Source organism: Doryrhamphus excisus, chromosome 13 (assembly GCF_030265055.1).
Source record: "Doryrhamphus excisus isolate RoL2022-K1 chromosome 13, RoL_Dexc_1.0, whole genome shotgun sequence".
NCBI classification, from domain to species: Eukaryota; Metazoa; Chordata; class Actinopteri; order Syngnathiformes; family Syngnathidae; genus Doryrhamphus; species Doryrhamphus excisus.
In genome coordinates, this window is record NC_080478.1 from 14,065,635 (window position 1) to 14,087,193 (window position 21,559).

At 42.4% G+C, this 21,559-nt stretch overlaps 4 protein-coding genes across 6 annotated transcripts; 2 read left to right on the plus strand and 2 right to left on the minus strand.

Moving 5' to 3' along the window:
* The first annotated feature begins 857 nt into the window (after positions 1-857).
* gjb10 (gap junction protein beta 10) lies at positions 858-3,527 on the plus strand. Of its 2 annotated transcripts, none has more exons than XM_058090370.1 (2): positions 858-1,094; positions 1,509-3,527. In XM_058090370.1, the coding sequence occupies exon 2, from the start codon at positions 1,541-1,543 to the stop codon at positions 2,324-2,326; it is 786 nt and encodes a 261-aa protein (XP_057946353.1). In that variant the 5' UTR covers positions 858-1,094; positions 1,509-1,540; the 3' UTR covers positions 2,327-3,527. The 2 variants fall into 2 exon arrangements, with proteins under 2 accessions (XP_057946353.1, XP_057946352.1); XM_058090369.1 differs by having other exon boundaries at positions 864-1,094; positions 1,494-3,525.
* A 3,489-nt stretch (positions 3,528-7,016) lies between these two features.
* Positions 7,017-10,740, plus strand: gjb3 (gap junction protein beta 3). Its single transcript, XM_058090387.1, has 3 exons — positions 7,017-7,080; positions 8,189-8,286; positions 9,025-10,740. Exon 3 carries the CDS (start codon positions 9,063-9,065, stop codon positions 9,927-9,929), a length of 867 nt encoding a protein of 288 aa, XP_057946370.1. The 5' UTR covers positions 7,017-7,080; positions 8,189-8,286; positions 9,025-9,062; the 3' UTR covers positions 9,930-10,740.
* Positions 10,741-11,830: 1,090 nt separating this feature from the next.
* Positions 11,831-15,283, minus strand: hmgcl (3-hydroxy-3-methylglutaryl-CoA lyase). The gene is made up of 9 exons (XM_058090536.1): positions 15,137-15,283; positions 14,943-15,026; positions 14,736-14,843; positions 14,530-14,625; positions 14,307-14,455; positions 14,176-14,239; positions 13,857-14,045; positions 13,178-13,303; positions 11,831-12,423 (listed from the first exon to the last, which is right to left on the minus strand). The coding sequence occupies exons 1-9, from the start codon at positions 15,224-15,226 to the stop codon at positions 12,322-12,324; spliced, it is 1,008 nt and encodes a 335-aa protein (XP_057946519.1). The 5' UTR covers positions 15,227-15,283; the 3' UTR covers positions 11,831-12,321.
* Positions 15,284-15,488: 205 nt separating this feature from the next.
* On the minus strand, positions 15,489-21,145 carry zbtb8a (zinc finger and BTB domain containing 8A). Of its 2 annotated transcripts, none has more exons than XM_058091258.1 (4): positions 20,888-21,145; positions 18,532-19,400; positions 18,289-18,458; positions 15,489-17,097 (listed from the first exon to the last, which is right to left on the minus strand). In XM_058091258.1, exons 1-4 carry the CDS (start codon positions 20,950-20,952, stop codon positions 16,783-16,785), a joined length of 1,419 nt encoding a protein of 472 aa, XP_057947241.1. In that variant the 5' UTR covers positions 20,953-21,145; the 3' UTR covers positions 15,489-16,782. The 2 variants fall into 2 exon arrangements, with proteins under 2 accessions (XP_057947241.1, XP_057947242.1); XM_058091259.1 differs by lacking the exon at positions 20,888-21,145 and adding an exon at positions 20,669-20,870.
* Positions 21,146-21,559: the final 414 nt, after the last annotated feature.

Below are 21,559 nucleotides of genomic sequence, written 5' to 3' on the forward strand. Positions count from 1 at the left end.
ACAGGCTTTATTTTTTGTAGATGTGTCATTCCAGATTACAAGTGTGTCATTCCCCATATTTGTAGGTGGGAAGCAGGATAACGATCTTGTGTTTCACTGTGATTCAGGAATGAGAGAGAATTGTATCTCTGTAAATTTGTATTATTCCGTATTAAAAATGTGCCGATCACCATAGTTGTCATTTAGATCAAGGAATGACACTGGATGAGTGCTTTGTTCTGTTTAAACGTGTTTCATTCCGTATCAGAAGTGTGTCATTCGCCATCCTTGTGGGTGGCATGCAGGAATGACACCGTCTGTCCTTCGCCCTCCTGTCATTCGTCATTCTCCGTCCTTCCTCATTCGTTTTAGGGACTCCCCCTTGTGGTGGCATGCAGGAATGACACCGTCTGTCCTTCGCCCTCCTGTCATTCGCTGTCATTCGTTATTCGTTTTAGGGACTCCCTCTAAATTGGTACTAAACACATGTACAGACTACACAGTGGGGATCACCTGAAAGCTTTAGCTTGCTAGCAGGCACACCTTCAACACAATCACTCGGATTCTCTTCATTTTATGAAAAATATGTGAGGCACAAGCTATGCACTTGTCAAAATTTCAACATTAGCCATAAAAAGTTCTTCATATTGAACAAATTGATAAGCGTTAATAAGCGTTTATATACCAAAGTCCGCCACTAGGTGGAGCAACTGCACTATACTAGTCCCATCATCAGCTTGTGTATTGGAATGTTACGTGTTACAATATGTGAGATATAGTCTGTAGCCGTCCATTTTGTAGTTCTTTTATTCCCGTACTGTATGTTTTGTTTGCAGCGTAGACACGTCTGTGAGGGATATTTAAAAAAAACAAAAAAATCGAGCCATACCATTGAGAACTTTCTGGTAAAACATAAAAAAACGTACTCGTTTAGAATACGCTATATCTCGCGGCATGATTGCACGAGGACACCTGTGCGGGTCGCTTGTTGCAAAGACATGGCAGACTCCGACAGCTCCACCCTCCACTCGTCTGTCCTGTTGACAAACCCACTCACATTCTCATCGGTGAGCTTCATCGGAGTGCCGAACCTCCGCAACTACACCTACAACACTGTAAGTACTATAAACGTCTTTTAATGCTACATTGTGTTGTGTTTTTTGACGATTTTTAAAAACTTTCTACTCGTCATGTTAAGCGCTCATGTTGAAAAGATAGTTGACGAGTTAACTATGGTTCCCTGAACGCAACACAAATGACATAGAAATACAAGATACGTATTTCCATTGGGATATTCAAACAGATCCGTTTTTTTAAATTGGTTGTTTTGAACTGCTTTACACAAGACTCGGGTTTTATTTCACTTTACATTTGTCTAGAAACGTATACAAAATAACTGTACTGCATTGCCAAAACACAGATACAGTAGCCACTATTTGCATCAGTAAAGTGGTTTATGTTACTGTGAGCTGAATAAAAAACTTCCTCTATGCTCTTTTTATTTCAATATTTAGAATTTTCACCAACAGGAAGCCACAGAAGCAAGCGATAGTGGTTCGACATGAACTGGGCTTTCCTCCAGGGCCTCCTCAGCGGGGTGAACAAGTACTCCACCGCCTTTGGGCGAGTTTGGCTCTCCATTGTCTTCGTCTTCAGGGTGCTGGTGTTCGTGGTGGCGGCTGAGAAAGTGTGGGGCGACGAACAGAGGGACTTCAAATGCAACACGGCTCAACCGGGTTGTCACAACGTATGCTACGACCACTTCTTCCCCGTGTCCCATGTGAGGCTGTGGGCCCTGCAGCTCATTTTCGTCACCTGCCCTTCCTTCCTGGTGGTGATGCACGTGGCCTACAGGGAGGACCGGGAGCGAAAAAACCGCCTCAAGTTCGGCGAGAACTGCCACCGCCTCTATGAGAACACCGGCAAGAAGCGCGGTGGCCTGTGGTGGACGTACGTCCTCACTTTGGTCTTTAAAGTCAGCGTGGACACCACCTTTGTTTACCTTCTGTACCACATCTACGAGGGCTACGACTTCCCCTTACTCATCAAGTGCGAACAGAAGCCGTGTCCTAACAAGGTGGACTGCTTCATCGCCAGGCCCACCGAGAAGAAAATCTTCACCATCTTCATGGTGGTCACCAGCTTGTTGTGTATCTTCCTTTCCATTTTGGAGATCATCTACCTGGTGGGTAAACGCTGCCGTGAGGTGTTCAAGCCCAACCATCACTCCCACCACATTGTCACCGCCAGTGGAGGCAACTTCATGGACTCCAACGCTCTTAACGCTCTCGCAGAAAAGAACACCCCCCGAACGCCTGCCCCTGCGTACAGCGTAGCTGTATCTTGAGATGTTTTTTTTGAGACTTTTCTTATAGACGTCAGGGAATGATCTGCAATGAATTACTGTCTTACAAATGGAGGTTCTGCATGACAAGACGCCTCCATCTTGTCCTGCTATGGCGCATGGCGAGGACACAAAGAAAAGGGCAAGTTAGTGCAGCGTTGAGATCATTACATGAGTCAGCCCGTGGTTTGGATACACTCTCCAACACACACACACACATATGTACATTCTAAAACGCTCAAAAGTTTTGGGACACTACTCTTAAGACCCCCCAACACCAGATAAATGCAAGGACATTTGGCGTCAAAACAAAGTTATGGCGAGTGAGGCTGTGAATGTTCTGAACTCCTATTTCCATGCCGAGTTGTGCCACAGCGAGCGACCAAAGAATGTGACGTAGTGACTCCAACTCCATCAAACCATTTTGGGATTATAGTTTATACACAAGTATTCCCAGAATAATGTGTGCTTTTTTCCATCCCCCCCCCCCTTTTTATGTCATGGCCATGTGTTTCCAATACTAGTGTTTTTTTTGTTGTAATTTATCACCATTTTGCTATGAAAGATACCATGTTTACATTGTTAAGATGTATATATTTTCATTAAATACACTTGTTTTCCACTTCTTGAGCTGTGGAGACTTCCGTCTTTCCACGCTGCCATGTTGCTAGGAGCGACGCCGTGGTTGTTTGTGTTGTTTGGTACTTCGGGGAGGAAAAGAAGGAGGAGCCACCTCCTCGCTCTTCGTTTTTTTTTCATCCCCAGTGACGTGCAGGGCCCACCCTGGGCAGGAATCCATTGGTCGTGCGGCCTCTGTATAGATGATTCTTTTATTTGCACTGGAAAGTTTGTTCAGGCTGAGAATAAAAGTAGAGGTTAGATGACCAGAATGCCTTGCTGATAGGAGGGTGTTTCTCAGGAGAAGCGTGACTCGGAACTTCATAAGTTCTACTTCTGGAAGTACTTTTCCCTGCGTACAAAGGTCCAATAGCCACATTTTCACATAAAATGTCTTGTTACCTTATGGGCTAACGCTGAATCATGAAAGGGCGATACTGCAAAGATCTGATACCACAAGTCAATACAGTACTGCAGATACTGATACTATTCAAGACTATTGAATGATTTAGTGAACTTTATTTCCATTTTTTTATCATGCAAATAAAAAATATGTATAGCAACGGAATATTTGGGCTTGTCCAGTAAGCAGAGGGATCACGGTTCGAATCCCACGTCACTGCTGTTGTGTCCTTGGGCAAAAAACACTTGATCCACATTACTGACCAACATGATGGCGGCCCACTGCTTACTAAATTTCACCATATTTGTTTTTTTTCTTTATGAGTCAATCATTTAACGGTACAAAGATGAAACTGGTGAGTTTTCAACACATCCAAAATAAGGGTACATTTCCTTCCTCTGACAACACCAACCGTGTGTTGTGACGCAGTGGCGCATGTCGGATCCTGTGGAAACTCGCTGGAAGAAGCTGAGCAAAGGTGGTACATTCCTCCAGGTGTGTCCCAACAGGACTGACTGGACCAGTTTGTTGTTTTTTTTTATCTGGAGCCAAAAAGTGACTGTTTCACCCCTCCCCCTCTCTATATTGTCTAATCCTCCATTTAGAATGAATAAATTCACGTGCTCGAGCATGTCTGTGGATTTCTGACGATATTGTGTGAGTTTTTGCTGACTGCTGCAAGACTTTGAGAGGGGGCGTTTGACTGCGCTACTCCTAACCGAGGGCCATACACCGGAAAATGAAAGGGTGCAAGGGAGGGGTGCAATTATTTTGGAAAGCAACACAAGACAAAAATGTTTTGTGGTTAAGATGGAAAAGTAATATATCTTTTCACCCAAGCCAAAATTAAAAAATAAAAAAAATATATATAATATATACATAATATAATATATGATTTTATATATATATTAATAAAAACTTTGGACTTTATTCTCATAAAATTATGGGTGTTATTTTTTTACATCTTATCATTTGCATCATCATCTTATCATTCTTCTTTTAACATTATGACTTTATTTTTTATTTTATTTCCATAATATGATAACTTTTTCCCAAATCTAATTTTCCAGTAATTATAACTTTCTTAAAATATTATGACTTCTAAAAAATATATTTTTTTCCTAAATATCTCAACTTTATCCTATCAATATGACCTTATTTTTCCTCATAATGTTCCATCCATTTTCTGTACCGTTCATCCTCATTCGGGTCGTGGGGGTATGCTGGAGCCTATCCCAGAAGACTTCGGGCGATTCCCTGGACTGGTCGCTGGCCAATTATCCTCATAATGTTACAACGTTATTCTCATACCACATTTTATTTTAATATTGTGACTTTATTCTTGTAAAATGACTTGTAAAATGCCACACAACCATTGAAGATAGTTTATTTTTTCACCAGGAAGTTGTGTGCCACACTTGAGAAGGACGAGACAAGGATGTAAAAAGATTTTCAGTGCTATCTTCATCATCAGGTTTCCTGTTTTTAAAAACAATGGGATGAAAAAGAGGCATTGTTACAGTTCACACATTCTATGAAAAGTCTTTCCTCATCTTGCTTTGAATTTGTGGGCTTGTTTGAGAGCGTTGTTGGCTGAGATAATCTTTTGATGTGCTTGACTGGACTTGACGCTCCAAATAAAAAAAATACCATGGTAATCACATCTGAAAACAAGCTCCAGGATGCAAGTGTCGGCATGCTGGCTTCATCAAGCTGCTACAGTATTGGACTTTTTTGCCTCTCAGCATGTGCAGTCTCAACCTTGTCTGTAAACACCATTGGTTCATGTCTTGTCAGGGGCCAGCGTTATTTGCAAAATATGACTCGTTTTTGTTCAAAAAATTATTTTTACTTATCTGAAAATAGACATCCTCATTCACCCTAAATTTGTAACAAGGTATAAATATGTGATAATACAGATAAAATATACAGCATACATGTACTGTACTTTATGTTGTAATGATTGACAGCTAGGCTACACGGTGGTCAAGTGGTTAGCACACAGACCTCACAGGTAGGAGACCCGAGTTCAATTCCACCCTCGGCCATCTCTAGGTTAATTGGCAACTCCAAATTGTTCATAGGTATGAATGTGAGTGTGAATGGTTGTTTGTCTATATGTGCCCTGTGATTGGCTGGCGACCAGTCCAGGGTGTACTCCGCCTCTCACCCCCAAAGACAGCTGGGATAGGTTCCAGCACCCCCCTCCCACCCCGCGACCCTCATGAGGATACGTGGTGAATGAATGAATGATTGAGAGCTAATGTTTTTTTGTCGAGTGATGAGCTGTCACACTTTGTTCGACAGTCCTTGAACGCACCGTAGTTGCTGTGAGATGCAACACCATTTTCGAGATCTAATAATTACAAGAATCAGTGTTATAGGAAATGTTGATCTGAAATGAAAGGAGAGCGAGCAGGAGGGTTTAATCCTTGATTGTTTTTTTTTTTTTACCATTGATCTACTGTAGGATGTATATAAAAGAGGTGTGTTCAAACTTTTGATTGTTTCTTATTTTGCCTGAAAAACACCACCACAATGGATATAAAATAAATCAGTCAACATATGACTCTCAGCTTTATTAAAATATGTTTTTTTCACAAACATATGAAATGTATCATTTAATAATGACCTTTTAACACCCTGTAGTCGGTTGAATGAGAAAACCTTGCAATAGGACTTCCTCTCTGTGCCTCAAGCTACTCTCTAAACTTGTACAACTCCCAGGAGTATTTACTTTATTCCAAAGTAACGTTGTACCTTTCCCAAAGGTGAAAATGTACAGGCATGTTCCCACAATGAGTGAAGATTCAATAATGATCCCAGTCATATTAAATGGCAATTTACAGCAAAATATAATAATGATAATAGTGATGGGTGTACGTCATTCTTACAACTTCCCCAGTTCAACTGTCCAATGAGTGCTCACAACTCACGTGCGCACACTGATTTCAGCAGTAGTGCCAAGCTGACGGACGAGTTCTGGCATTTTGTTTCCTCTCCGGGATGCCGAGGGCATAGAAGAGTGAGTCGGCTGCATCTGCTGTTCAGAAGGCAGCGGATGCGGCTGGAGGGGCCCAGCAGAGACGGCCAAACCTGCTTTTCATTCAGGTTTTCAATCAATAATGTGAGAAGATTAGAAACATGCATTGTGAAATATTATTAATACATTCAGTTGAAGTAACATCACATGATTACAGTATCACACTTCAAGTATCCGGAACCAAAACAACAGATTACTAATGATACTAATGTTCATAATTGACCTTTAACATCGGGTTATTCATGACCGACATACACTGAAGTGACCAATTAGGACCAATCAGCATTAATAACCAGTTTTGGGGGCTCCTTGAAATCTCTGGGTGCTAAAGGTAAGCCCGCCCCTGCTTGCAGTAATACATTTTGTGTCCAATGGGTGTATATTGATCACCATACAATGGCTGTTTTGCAATACAAATAAAATAGCGTGATGATATGGTATCATCATGAGTTTTTCGGCTGAAATGACGCACGCCCAGACATTCACCAGGAACACAATATGTTGAAATGTTGGTTCATGCATGTATTGAGTGGAGGGTGTGTCTGTCTCACCATCTATGAGGCATGTGGAAACAAGTTGGAACAAAAGAACACTTTGGTTCCTGGTAACAGGGAGCACAAAACATTACTTACAAAGCATAGTCACTGGGCAAACGCGCTAGGCGTACCTTGAAAAGACACGCAAGAAGGAAAGGTGAGTTTAGGTACTGACTTGGAATAGTTTTACACAGTTTTGATTCTTTTCAAGCATTGGAAGTGTGACTTGTCATGTAAAAAAGGTTTGTGTGAGACGGTTGGAGTGGGCGGTCGATACGGACATCGATAGTATTGATACCAACGACAGATCGCTCCAACCGTGGTATCCATATTTTCTATTGACAAAAAGTGTTGACATTCTTTTGCAGCGACAATTGTACATAATAAAAGGGAATAATGAATTAGTTAGATGATTTTGTTTTATATTTATATATTGTTAAATAAAAATACAGTCTTCCTTTGCCACTTTGTGGTTCAAGGCTTCACTTTACCATGATTTTTCTATAACATTTAATGATCACTGTTTTATGATTGGCTATGGCTTATTGTTTGTGAAATAATATGCACTTTTTTATTTTTAGATATTATTGCTCTAAATTAATCATTTGGTAAAAATTGATAAATTAAAAAAAATATATAAATCCATTATAAGGCATTCAGAAGCCTTCACAAACTGGCCACTAGGTGTCAGTAATGTTCCTCTGGGTGCTAGGTGCTAGCATGCTAATTGCTAGCACATGTTAGAATTTTGGCTATTTTACTCCTGTTTAAAGGCCTGATAGTCGTCATGACGTAGGAATGCTGTCTCTGCACTTTTGCTAACAGTTAGCATGCTAACATTTTAGCTGTATTCCTCACGTCTAAAGACTAATACATACATGGCATGATGCAGGGATAATGTAGGACCACCTTGACGCTTTCGCTATAGAGCGCCATCTCGCTAGATGCTAGCATGCTAACAGTTAGCATGTTAGGTTTTTTTTGCTAAATTCCTCATGAAATGTACGCAAGGCATTGCTCGGCGGCCTGAGGTTCAGCAGGAATTTTGTAGTTCTTATTATAATCATGACAAAATAATCATGGCAAAAAAAATGGTATTAGTATTTACTTGGTATCGGTTCGATACCACAATTACCAGTATCGACCACTCCTGGCATGAGACATGCAAAGAAGGGAGGAACGTCTGCTCTTTTTCTTGTTGGATTCTAACCACACCCCCCCCCCCCCCCCCAACACACACATCCACATTTCTCAAGCCTTTTTAGCGGCTCCGAAGGATTTCCAAAAAGAATGACGGGATGATCGGACCCCGGTCGTCATCTTGAGTTAAAATGGACCAACACTTTTAGTTTCCTTTTTCTTGGTAAGATGAGAACCTCAATCTCCTCTGGTGCGTTTGGGTGCAGTTTGTAAATTCAACTTTCGGCTAAGTGGAAACCTTCTCAAACGTAATATGTCACTTTCAGTCATGTTTATACTTATTTATATGATTGAAGTCGTGAAGTGGAATCGAACACGTCAAGAACGGTGATAGATAAGCTTGTGTGTAAATGGGGTGTTTTCTATGGCGTCCTCTTCTTTTTAGTCGAATCTACTGTTTGGTGGCAAAATATGACGAAATGTACTTACTGTATACAATTATTGGTTACATATGAACTATGAGTGTAAGTTCATATTTTTCAGCATGAAAAGTATCAATTATACAAAATAGTGTATATCTATAAACAAATAACATAGATGAGCATGAAATTAATTATGTACATAAATAGTATGGAGTAAACCCTGATAGTTTTACATATATGAATCAAATCTACCATTAAATGTACCTTATGTTATGCTAACAAGAACTCTTTGTTATGCAAAAGTAGATGTTTTACTAGTTTTACTAGTGGAAAATCACAGACAAATGGCAAAATGTACTTTATGTAGTATGGTGTACTTTAATGTGGCAACAAAAGACAATCCATGGGGTCAAATGATAGAATATCATCAGTCTGGGTTCTACTAGTCTGGCCTTGTTGTGTTGATGTATGGTAAATGTGAGAATTATGACAACATCTGGATCAAATTTGAAAAACATGTCCTCTCCTTTCATTTTAAGCCTTAAAAGAAGCCATCTGACCTCCGCCAGTCACAGACATGGACTGGAAGACCTTCCAAGCCCTCCTAAGCGGGGTCAACAAGTACTCCACAGCCTTTGGCCGAGTATGGCTCTCTGTGGTGTTCGTCTTCAGGGTGATGGTGTACGTGGTTGCGGCGGAGCGTGTGTGGGGCGACGAGCAGAAGGACTTTGACTGCAACACCAAGCAGCCCGGCTGCGCCAACGTCTGCTACGACCATTTCTTCCCCATCTCGCACATTCGTCTGTGGGCCCTTCAGCTCATCTTCATCACCTGCCCGTCCTTCATGGTGGTGATGCACGTTGCCTACCGTGAAGACCGTGAACGCAAACACCAAGCGAAGCACGGCGAGAGCGCTAAGCTATATAACAACACGGGAAAGAAGCACGGCGGCTTGTGGTGGACGTACCTCATCAGTCTTTTTGTCAAGACGGGTATCGAAGCCACCTTCCTCTACATCCTCCACTACATCTACGATAGCTTTTACCTCCCCAGGCTGGTTAAGTGCAAGGTGTTTCCTTGCCCCAACATAGTGGACTGCTACATCGGCCACCCCACTGAGAAGAAAGTCTTCACCTACTTCATGGTGGGGGCCTCTGCACTCTGCATCGTGCTCAACATCTGCGAGATCATTTACCTCATCGCTAAGCGAATTGTAAGAAGTGCAAACAAACACATCCGTCGCAGCCAGAGGAACCTTGCGCCGCCAGATGACAGACACAAGGACAAAACCTTCAACAACTGCGTCCAGCCTCCTTCCAAGATGGACCTCAAGGATAAGCCTCCGTCGTTCAAATCGGCAAACAAACCAGACTACAGGCTTTCCAAGCTGAAGCTCGAGGAGAAGATTCGGGCCTCAGCTCCAGATTTGACTCTTCCTTACTGAGCCAAACCAAAGGAGATCTGAAGATGAAAAACCATGAGCAGTGCTTTGGACTATGACTCATTCGGTACACACATTCACAACTACGAGCCAATCCGTAGTGCGTGTGGAAAGTTGAGTCACTGAGTGCCACCGTGTCCACACCTCAAGACTCGTGAACTTTGCAAGTCATCATCTTCAATACACATCGGCTACAGCAAGTTGATATCTTCTACTGTAACGTGGGATTCTTCTGGAACACAATGGTCTCCGTGGCTTTTCAGTGCCGCTCACTCACACATTCTTGCATTGTTCTTGCTGTTTATTGTGAGGCGACACATTGTGATAAGACAGGGAGGTATGACAGGTGTATTCAGCTGTACATTTCATCAAGCTTTTCTACTTCATTTTGAAACATTCCCATGTTGATGTGACGATGACGCCTTCAAGCAGGGCCCAGCTTACTGAAGAGTGGTAATGATTCTGGAATGTGGACACACAACTATGGCGATGAACTGTCCTTAAAAGTATGCCAACTGGCCCCAAACTTGTTTTTCAGTGTTTTTTTTTTTTACCATGACTGGACCTATACAGGTGACAAAGTACATCGCCTGCCTCTTATTGTGCATAAGTTGTCATTAGTGTTTCAGCTTTTTTGTACACAACCTCGACTCCTTCCGAGACCGCTGTTGATTTAAAATCAGGAAAACGGAGTGCTGCTGTTCAGTGCTGAGTGGGATAACGCTGCAGGGATAATGGACTGATATCAGTGTCCCCTTAGAATTGTACTATATGTATTTTGTCACTTGTTTATTTTTTATACATATTAAATTTATTGAACTAATGTCTCTGGTCTAGTTACAGACATCACATTATGACACTTCACACTCCTCCCGCAACCTGATGAATTATTTTGGACATTTTTAGCAGTACATATGTCCCAGTTCCACAGTAAGAATCTCAGTCTGCCTGTCAGACAGGTTCCTATGAGGCGTGGCAGGAAAAAGGAAAACTGTTTACTCACAATCACTTCCTTAACAAACTGTAGAAATCAATTGGAATTGCAAACAGGAAAGAAGCCATTGAAATTGTGAACTATGGCGAGGCTAATATGAATGTGAATTTAGTAACATGGAAGTGGTAGTGTGTATGGCTTGAAACTGCACATTAAGTGTTTAACGCACACTATAGACCTTGCAATCCAACATACCTCGGAGTTCCCAGCGTCAGTGAATGACGTGTTTTTTCTGTCGTCAAATGTTCCAGTGGGGACAGCTGTCAACAAGCAGAAGCTGTAGTAATTCTATGTTTGATCAAAGTTGCTTAAGATTTGTCTGATCAAAACATGTACATGTTTGGATTGAGTGCCAACTTGACAATCACTAATTAACTTCATAAATTTAGACACTGTTGCTTTATTTAGCGAGGAGAGGAACGAATCAAAAGTGAAAGTCTGGAAGTGTTTCTTGCTTGGAATATCCGTGACCGCATTTCTGATTATACGCAAGTATCGTCCTTCCTGGCAAAACCAAGACAGACTGGCTTGCAGATGCGTGGGTGTCCAAAAAGTAGCACACGGGCCATTTGTGGAACATGGCTCACTGAAGGAATAAAATAAACAAAGAACCCAGAAAAAGTATAAAAACAGACGGAAAAGCCATAATGTAACTAGAAATAGAACCAGAAAGCTAAACTGCTTATAGTAATAACTAATATAACAGCATGAGAAAATGTCATAAATACCAATTCCACAACTTTATAGAGTGAAAGATGATATATTAAAGAAAATCTTGCATTATTATATTTATTGTTAGAATATAATATTTATGTGGTCTGAAAAATGTTGACAATAATGTTGTTTAGCTTAAAAAAATTTCAAAAAACACCTACATTGTTTTGTGACTTGGTTAAATAAATAACCCATTCATATTTTGTCGTAATTTTCCTAAAATTAATCTTAAAATCTCTTCTTGTCTCATTCTTGTGGACCTAATCACATGCACCATCTGGTCTTGTCTTGTGACACCCTTATTAAAGTCTTTATTTCAATTATGTACAACATTATATACAGTATATGGATGGCGTTTAAAAAAAGAAATATACAGAGCGCTTTAAAACTAACTAGCCAGCTGAACTAACAGAAAATATCGTAATTACTGCACACAAAAGGATCATCAAACAACACTTGTGTCTTTTCACATTTAGCTGGCGTGCCTATAAAGTCACGTTAGTAGCAAGACGACCACAGAAGAAAGCCTGTACTCTCTTTAAGGCACTGTTCCATCTACACCATCATACAGTACACTGGCAACTTGGAAGTAGTAACCGATGTGTGTGACCAGGAAGAAAAGAACATCTGATGGTTTCTGGTTGGACTGTGCTCATTAGGTGCCTCACGGTTTGGTTCGGTTCTTTCCTACAGTTTGCAGGTGGCCTGTGCCACTTTAGAACCGGTCTTCCTGTTGAGGCTTCGACAGATGAAAGTTCCTGCATCCATTAATTTGGAGAGGTCCACTCCCTTGGAAGAAGCACATACTTTAAAGTTAAAATAATACAATTATCGAATCAAATGTGTTTTATACAATTCAATCATGATATCTGTCCATCTGTTTTCTATACCGTGAATCCTCATTAGAGTCATAGGTGAGCTGGAGTCTATCCAAACAGGGATTCAAACCCTCCCACATTCCAAAAATAACCATGTTAGGTTAATTGGAGACTCTAAATTAGGTCATGCTTCTTTTGCCTGCCACCTACTTTTAAAATAAGTCCCAAAGATCTACCTCCTACTATACACATTGAAATATATATATATATAGTAGTTTATGTATACATGTATTTATGTATGCTGTACATGAAACTCAGGGGTGCTTTTTCAGCATCCTTATACTAAATACTATACTTTACTACACAGCGAATCAGGAGGGACGTCTGAATGATGTCATAATGACATTTATGCAATTGACGTAATGGTCACCGCTGCTCCAAATTGTCCATAGGTATGAATATGAGTGTAAATGGTTGTTTGTCTATATGTGCCCTGTGATTGGCTGACCAACAGTCCAGAGTCTCTCATTCAAGGTCAGCTGAGATAGGTTCCAGCATACCCCTGTGAGCCCAGTGAGCATAAGCGGCATATAAAATGAATGAATGTAAAATGATTGCTGACTTTTCCAAAGACCCACAAAGCACATTAGGACGTGCCTGGCTTTCTGAGTCAACAACCAGAGGAAACTGCTGCACTATGATATCAACAAAGTGGGCCTGCTTACAGTTTGAATTCCAAGTCCATGAAGCATGTAGACAACATCCTCAGTTGCAACATTCCCCGAAGCTCCTTGTGCATACGGGCAACCTCCCAGTCCAGCTATTGAAGAGTCCACCACACTGACTCCCATCTGTAAACAAAATGAAACTAAATAATAAAGATAATCATATTACTAATACATGCATTTTTATATTTGCAAAGGCTGCATTTTGAAAGAGCTCATTTGGAATGTACAGGTGTACCCATGTTCGTTCATTCATTCATTCATTCATTCATTTTCTACCGCTTTTTCCTCACGAGGGTCGCGGGGGGTGCTGGAGCCTATCCCAGCTGTCTTCGGGCGAGAGGCGGGGTACACCCTGGACTGGTCGCCAGCCAATCACAGGGCACATATAGGCAAACAACCATTCACACTCAACCCACATTCATACCTATGGACAATTTGGAGCCGCCAATTAAACTAGCATGTTTTTGGAATGTGGGAGGAAACCGGAGTACCCGGAGAAAACCCACGCATGCACGGGGAGAACAAACTCCACACAGAGGGTGGCCGAGGGTGGAATTGAACCCTGGTCTCCTAGCTGTGAGGTCTGCGCGCTAACCACTCGACCGCCGTGTCACCTGTATCCATGTTATATGAACATATATTGAGATGTTCCATTTCCAGTGTAAGTAACACAGACCTGCAAGGCTATAAGGATATTAGCCAGGGCCTGGCCGTACGTGTCATGGCAGTGCACCGCCAGGGCATCAACTGGCACTTCTCGGCTCACCGCCTCCAGCATTTCCTGCATGCTACCTGGATTGCCAACACCGATCGTGTCGCCGAGGGAAATCTCATAGCAGCCCATGGAGTACAAACACTTGGCCACCTGAACAGAGAATATGGCTGGATGTAATAATGTAATGTGGCATCACATCTAATACTATATAAATATGCAATTTAAAAGAAAACATGAATATTTTAATTAAATGTTGGCAGGTCTGCCTGAAAGTACTCACATGTGCAACTTTGGCTGGTGCGACCTTGCCTTCATACGGGCAGCCAAGAACGCAGGACACGTAGCTATAGGGTGAAAAAAAAGCATGTGTGTTCATAAAGAAAATATGTCAATATCACAAAATCATCTTACCCTCTTACTGGCACTCCTGCCTCTTTAGCAGCTTCCATGACTTCACCAAAGCGCTGCAAACTCTCATCCACTGAGCAGTTGATGTTCTTTTTACTGAACAGCTCCGATGCAGCACCAAATATGGCGACCTCCGAGGCTCCTGCCTTCACCTGCATGACGCCAGAACGTGGAAAGATCATTATAACATAAAAGGAGGTGATCTGGACTAAAGTTTGATACCCACAGCAGCCTGGAAACCCTTGAGGTTGGGGGTGAGGACGGGGTAAGACACGCCAGGTTTCCTACAAATCCCCTTCATTACCTCCACCTGGTCTGCCATCTTGAATGGAGAAAACATCAACACAGAAACCAATTATGCTCACTTTCATGGGTGGGATTATTGCAGTGGTACTATTTTGCATGTCAATCACAGAGCGAGAAGATACTCACCTGTGGAACCCACTTGGGTGATACAAAGCTGGTGGCTTCTACAACTGACAGCCCAGACTCTGACAACAAATCTATCAAATGGATTTTTGTCTCTGTTGGGACGATAGTCTAACAAGGATAATGTGAAATAAGATTGAAGTGGATGAAAACCCCTTACAAGAACATTACACCCACTTTGAAACATGACAAAAATGCATTATAAGGTACCTTTTCATTCTGAAGACCATCTCTGGGTCCAACCTCCACAATTTTCACTTTCTGCGGGAGCGTCTGACCTGCTCTGGCACCAGCCTACACACACAATACTTTAGGTTAAGGCTAGCAACGATTGACTTTGCTCACTGAACGTGATTTATTTAACTTGGCGGAAGTTAAGTAATGCCAAAAAGTCAATTTCAAACCTTTGCTGCACAGCTCAATGACAAGTATTGCTGTCCCATTGCTGCCGAGCCAAAAGCATTTTTGTTGACAAATCGTAACACGGCCGCCATGTTGGCTCAGGGTCGTGTCTGACGTCACTACCTCTTCGTCTCCGGTTCCGATCAACGAAATGAGTGGCGAACGACGCCATCTAGCGGTCAATACATTGACATTGTCTACACTTCCGCACTCTATCACAATGTGTAGATTACTACGTATGCTATCGCGTTAACTCTGTAATAATTTTGTTTAGAATAGGCCAATAAAAACACAATTATTCAGGATGACACTGCTACTCATTGAAGTCTAAAAAAATAGCTTTAATGTGTTCAAAGGTAAAAAAAAAGATAAATAAATTATAATTGGCTGTACATCATAGTGCATATTTAAGTGAACAAAATGAGCAAGACATGGGTAGAAAATGAAAATCATTGAGTCCTCCATTATTCATTCCTTCTTATTTTGTCTTGCTCAAGTGCCAACCTTTACCAAAGCTGACTGTGTTGAAAAGTCATTATATAAACTCATGTCATATTATAACACTTATACAAAGCAAAGAAAACACTTAGGATGCATGCTTTGGATACTGCATATGCGTGATAAGACTTAACAAAGGAGCTTGTCACAAAAGTACAAAACAATCTCTTTTAAATAGTGATCAGCCAGTTATTAAGCTTACAGGGTAATAAGATAGTAAATCCATACTGTATAATAAAGGTATATACACTGACAGTCAATAGAAACTTTGAAACTTCTCAAGGTTCCTTGTTTTCCCCCAAATAGGGTTTTGAGATTTTCCCTGCCCGGATGGGGGTTCAGATCCGGGGATGGCGTCGATTGTTGTCAGCCTTTAAAGCCCTTTGAGACTCTTTTGTGATAAATAAACCTAACTTGAGTCATTTTTTTTTTGAGTCATATTGGCATCGAGAAACAAAAATCTAATGTTTCAAGAATGATTTCAATACAAAAAATTGAAAAGAAAATGGCAGCTGCCAAACAAAAAGTCAGAACAGTCAATACAGCGTTGGCCGTTGATCCGGTTGTTGTTCCTGCCGGGTGTTTTCCCGTGCAGGAACAACCTGTCCCGCAGCCATCCTTGTCGGGAATTGTCACTCTCTCTCACCATGGACGCGGTCTAGCGTCAACAGAACCTGTCGTGTTATGGCGTTCGTGCCAGGTTTTGTTCGTGGGTTGGGAACAGCCCGTATGCCGGGCTATGTCACTGTAGCTCAAACTGTCCTCCATTGTAGCAGTTCACGGAGACATTCATGTGATAGCTGTTCACTGCACTAACAATACTGGCCTTTATATAGGCCTCCAAAACCAATCCTCAAATAATGCAGACTTAATGTGTATTTTGGTGCAGTTCTGCAATATTAAATCGACTACCCGAGCACTAAGTCAAGAATAAATCCACAAAGTAGTATTACAACCCTCCTACAAGTAGAAATATGCATACATTTCTACCTCAACGCTTCTATTGACTGTCAGTATATTTAAGGGATGACATATTTAACGCATACATTCTCAGGTATGGCTTGAACATGCTCACCCACAGTCAATATTTGCACATGCCTCTGCGCACACACACTCCAAAGCAAACACACACACACACTTTGGTCCAATATCACTGCAGCTCCTCATCGCTGTCATCCACTTGTTGAATGATGAGGTCAGCCCCCGAGTCCTCTGCCAGGTCGTCGTCATCTGTAGCCATCCAGGCCCTGTTACTCTCCTCCTCCTCACCGTCCACGCCCAACAACAGAGCCGGCTCCTCGTTGGTTCCTTCCAGAGTGTCCATGGGCATACTGTCGCAGCCTACTTCCTGGATGCATGTGGAGCACATGCGGAAGCGTCTTGTACCCTCACACACCACGTGCCCCGTCTCTTCCGTCACCGGACACTTACACTTTCTGCACACCAGCTTCCTGGCTTGATGAATCTGGTAATAAGATGTGAGGAATCAGATCTATTGATCATGAATGTATATATACAGTACATGTTGAGGAAGCTGAGTTCCTTTGGAGTGAACCTTCTGACCTTCTATTATGCTTTTATTGAGAACATTTTGACCTTTTCATTCATTTCATGGTTTAATTCACTGCATCTACAAGACCGGACTCGTTTAACCAGTATTTCAAAAGTTTGTTCCAAAATCATTGGCCATCCTGTGAAGAGCTCTTTCTATTACACTGTGATCAACAAATAACCCGGACTGCATACAGGATTCTACAGGACCCATCCCACGCGCTACACCCCGTGTTTGAGTGGCTTCCATCGGGTCGGAGACTAAGATGCCCACGATGTAGAACACAAAGGAGGAGGGCTTCCTTTGTCTCTACAGCCGTCCGGCTTCTGAACTTGGACCCCCTCCCTATCCAGATTTCGCACAACCTCCCTTTAGCTTGCTATACTTTTTTAAAGTTATTTAATTACGGGCGGCACGGCGGTCTAGTGGTTTGCACGCAGACCTCACAGCTAGGAGACCAGGGCTCAATTCCACCCTCGGCTATCTCTGTGTGGAGTTTGCATGTTCTCCTCGTGCATGCGTGGGTTTTCTCCGGGTACTCCGGTTTCCTCCCACATTCCAAAAACATGCTAGGTTAATTGGCGACTCCATAGGTATGAATGTGAGTATGAATGGTTGCTTGTCTATATGTGCCTTGTGATTGGCTGGCGACTAGTCCAGGGTGTACCCCGCCTCACGCCCGAAGATAGCTGGGATAGGCTCCGTGACCCTCGTGAGGAAAAGCGGTAGAAAATGAATGAATGAAATTATTTAATTACTATTTATTCTCTTAGGTACATGTGTGTTCAGTATAGTCTGCTCTTGTCTGCTTTCTACATTTTTATTCCATATGCTGCTCTCTGTGTCCTTTAAATTGCCACTCGGGGATAAATAAAGTGTTTTTGAACTTTGAACTTGAATACAAACATATGGACAAATGTGATGACTAGGTTTACCTTAGGCACCCAAATGACTAAATATGCCCCTTTAGTCCATTATTAATGACGTCTTATGCTTCTTATAAAGGGACCAATTCCAAATTGTGATGCATTTTTGCTACTGTAGCTGCTCCAATTCCTTTGTCCATATCGTGTACATACAAACATTATAACAATTCATACATACTGTCTCAAAGTGGCTGCGTAGGTGCTCCAGGCGTGTGAAGCGCTTATTGCAGGCCTGGCAGGGATACGGCCTCTCGCCCGTGTGACAGCGCAAGTGACGCTTCAGGTCCGCCTTCCTCTTCACCGTGTGTGTGCAGAAGGGGCATTTGAAGCGCATGATGGGGTTGGACTCTGTAAAGAAAAAGGAAGTGGAAGTGTTAGTCAGTCCCTGGTATGGTTTGTTTATTTCTATGTATCTGCTCACCTTTGTTAAAGTGTCCAATAACACCCACAATCGGTGGTAAATTGTTATAAAGCTCCTCTGCCTTCTCTGCCTTTTGTGTTCTCGCCTCCTGGATGTCCAGGTCTTCATTCTGGTTGGAGCGGTTGCTGTTGGCCGCCTTTCTTTTACTCGCACCTCTGGAACGCCGCCGCTCAGACACTGGCAATGTGTACAACGGGTCCTGTGGGTCCTCTATGTCTGTGTTGAGCTCATTGGCAGGACTGCTGGGGTTAGTCTTCAATGCTGAAATGTCTTGCTCCAAGTCCTTCCCCATGTAGCTAGACTGGGATCTGGAGCTATCCCTGGTCCAAAGTGCTGGCGGTGGACTGACAGAACGTGAGTCTGCATGCTGCTGCTGTTGCTGCTCTCCGGTCTCCTCTCCAGCTCCGCTGGTAAAGCTGCAGGTCTCCGACAAGCTGTGGCAGCGATCGCTGTCCTCATCTTTTGCACTGATGTCTAGAGAGGATTTTATGAAATTCTTGCAGTAGTTGATGACATTGTTCATCTGCAGGTAACTGGCTGCGGACATCACCTCAATCACGTTGTGACTGGAGAGGTCCAGCTGGCCTGAGTAAATGAAATCCAGGATGACAGTGAACGTCTCAGGGCTGAAGACGTCAAACGTGGCGTTCACAGAGTCCGACATGCCGTCGGAGCCCTGGGAGAGCAGCATACGGAAGTAGCCGCTGCTGGCGAACAGGACGTTGCGGTGGGCCCTGAAGAGGTGGCCCTCCACCAGCACATTGCAGTCACAGAAGAGCTCCTGACGCCTCTGTTGGTTGAGCTGCTTCAGTAGGCTGGTCTGGTGAGCCACTGTGATGTCGGCCGTGTTGAACCATCTCTGAGGCTGCCTGCAGGACACAAAAAAATGCATAACAATTTCAGCCTCATTAATTCTCCGTCTCATTAATCATTCAACAAGCCAATGACTTCATGTGTATGCATCTTGTACACTTTTATGGCGCCAGAGCCTTCTTTTTCCACATAATCTGGGAAAACTCTGCTGAAACAGTAGAACTCGTTCTACTCCAAAAAAATAAAATAAAATAATTCAAAGTCAAAAACAGGAATTTGCATTCAAAAACAAGGATGCTGAAAATATAGTACAACTATCACCTTTTCAGTGTCAATGCCAAATTATGAATTTGTGTACTACATTGACTGGATGGATAGTGCTATTGTGACGGTCATTGGTAAGTTCCTGGTAATGGACTGTTGCTCTTTCAAGGTGTGAACCAGCCACTTGCCCCACATCAGCTGGAATAGGCTCCAGCTGGATGGTGCGTGCAATTTGTACTGATACTTATAGACATGAGAGGGGCAAAATATCAGAAATACAACTCAGTATGTCATCAAGATTTATATTTATATTATATATCGCCTCATAGGTTGAATATTTAAATGTATATGTGAACGCTAAACGTTTTAATTCAAGTATGCCACTAAAAAAATAAGTATAATTTTACCTTACTGTTGTCCACACTCACAAAGCTGCCCAAGCTCCGCCTACTATAGCTAATCCTCCACTACTATTGGCTCCAATGGCCGTCAATCACAAGCCGTCATCAACAGGGCTACACCCGACACACCAGGCAAGGAGCTTCGGGTGACAAATCCGTGTATTCACCCTTATTGGAGATGCGAAACACATTGAAAATCCAATGCTTCAAACACACAAGACTCTAATATGATAGAATGAAATATTATGACCAGTCATCTTAAAATAAACCACATTCATATATATATATATATATACTGTATGTATATATATTATTTTACAGTAACCTATTTTCCCATCCTCATGTCGACTTCGACGCGCATTCATTTATAATGATGCGATAAAGTCTGACAGACCGGTATAACCACCCGCCCGCATAGCACCACGGCGTCCCGAATAGCTAAATAAATGTAAAATGTATATTTCTAATCCCGGTTCAACGGCAGAGCGCCGTAGGAGCACGGCAGTCCTGTGAGGGTAAAGCGGGCAGCGGCGTACCAGAGCAGCCCTGTGTCCTGGAGCGACGCCCACTTCAGGCTCCGGCCAGCACACAATGGAAAAAAGACATTTCCGAACACATTCTAGTGATACCTAATGGAGAAATATTCGCCGTACACGCACCTAAAGGTTAGACGTGGCGAAACACCCGTTTTTTTATCCAAGTGGATCCCCCCTCCCCTCCACAGTCACACTTCTCGCTGGAGGTCCGGAGCACAACGAGCAGCGGGGAGGATTTTCTTCTCTTGCCCGAACGCATCGACTCTCTCCCGGCACGAGGAATCGCCAGGACCCGCTTACGCCCCTCGCCTAATCCCCGCGACAAAACCCATCCATACTCACTGGTGGTTGGATTCACCCGACGCCCGATAGAGCCGATTCGTCCCCACATCCGTCACCATGTCCATTTTTTAATTTCCTGTTTTTTTTCTTGCCTTTTCCTCTCGTCCAGGGTCCACAGTCAGCCACTTCCTGCTCAGCCCTAAAGACCGAAACCCGGCGAGAGAGACGGAGTGCTGTGCTGACGTGGGTGTTTTATTAACTGGGTGCCCGAGGGTGCAAACAGCCATTTAAAGCCCCAGCGCCCCGCTTAGGTTCTTGCAGATGAATGCTTTTTAATAATGTCTTCAAACTTTTGTTTATGTCTTGAATGACTTTTAACATAATTGCGATAGTCATTAAAACCATAGATTTCTTAAATCTGCTGTAGTGATCCTCAACAGAAAAAACTCCAACTACAAAACACATTCATTTTAACCAAAGTGATGATTTTTCTTTATAGTGGCCTTTAAATACAACTCAATCATACCAAATATTTGAAATAAAAAAAATCATGAAAAAAACCCTGCCGCTAATATTAACTTGACATAATATTCACTCACATAATCTCTCAAAAACAGTTGAGTTTTGTTCTTAGAATATGTTGCAAATTGATTTTTATCAGTGGAAATTGGACCTTATATCCACAGTAACATACAGTAATAAAGATGACATATATTAATTGAATGAAACAGT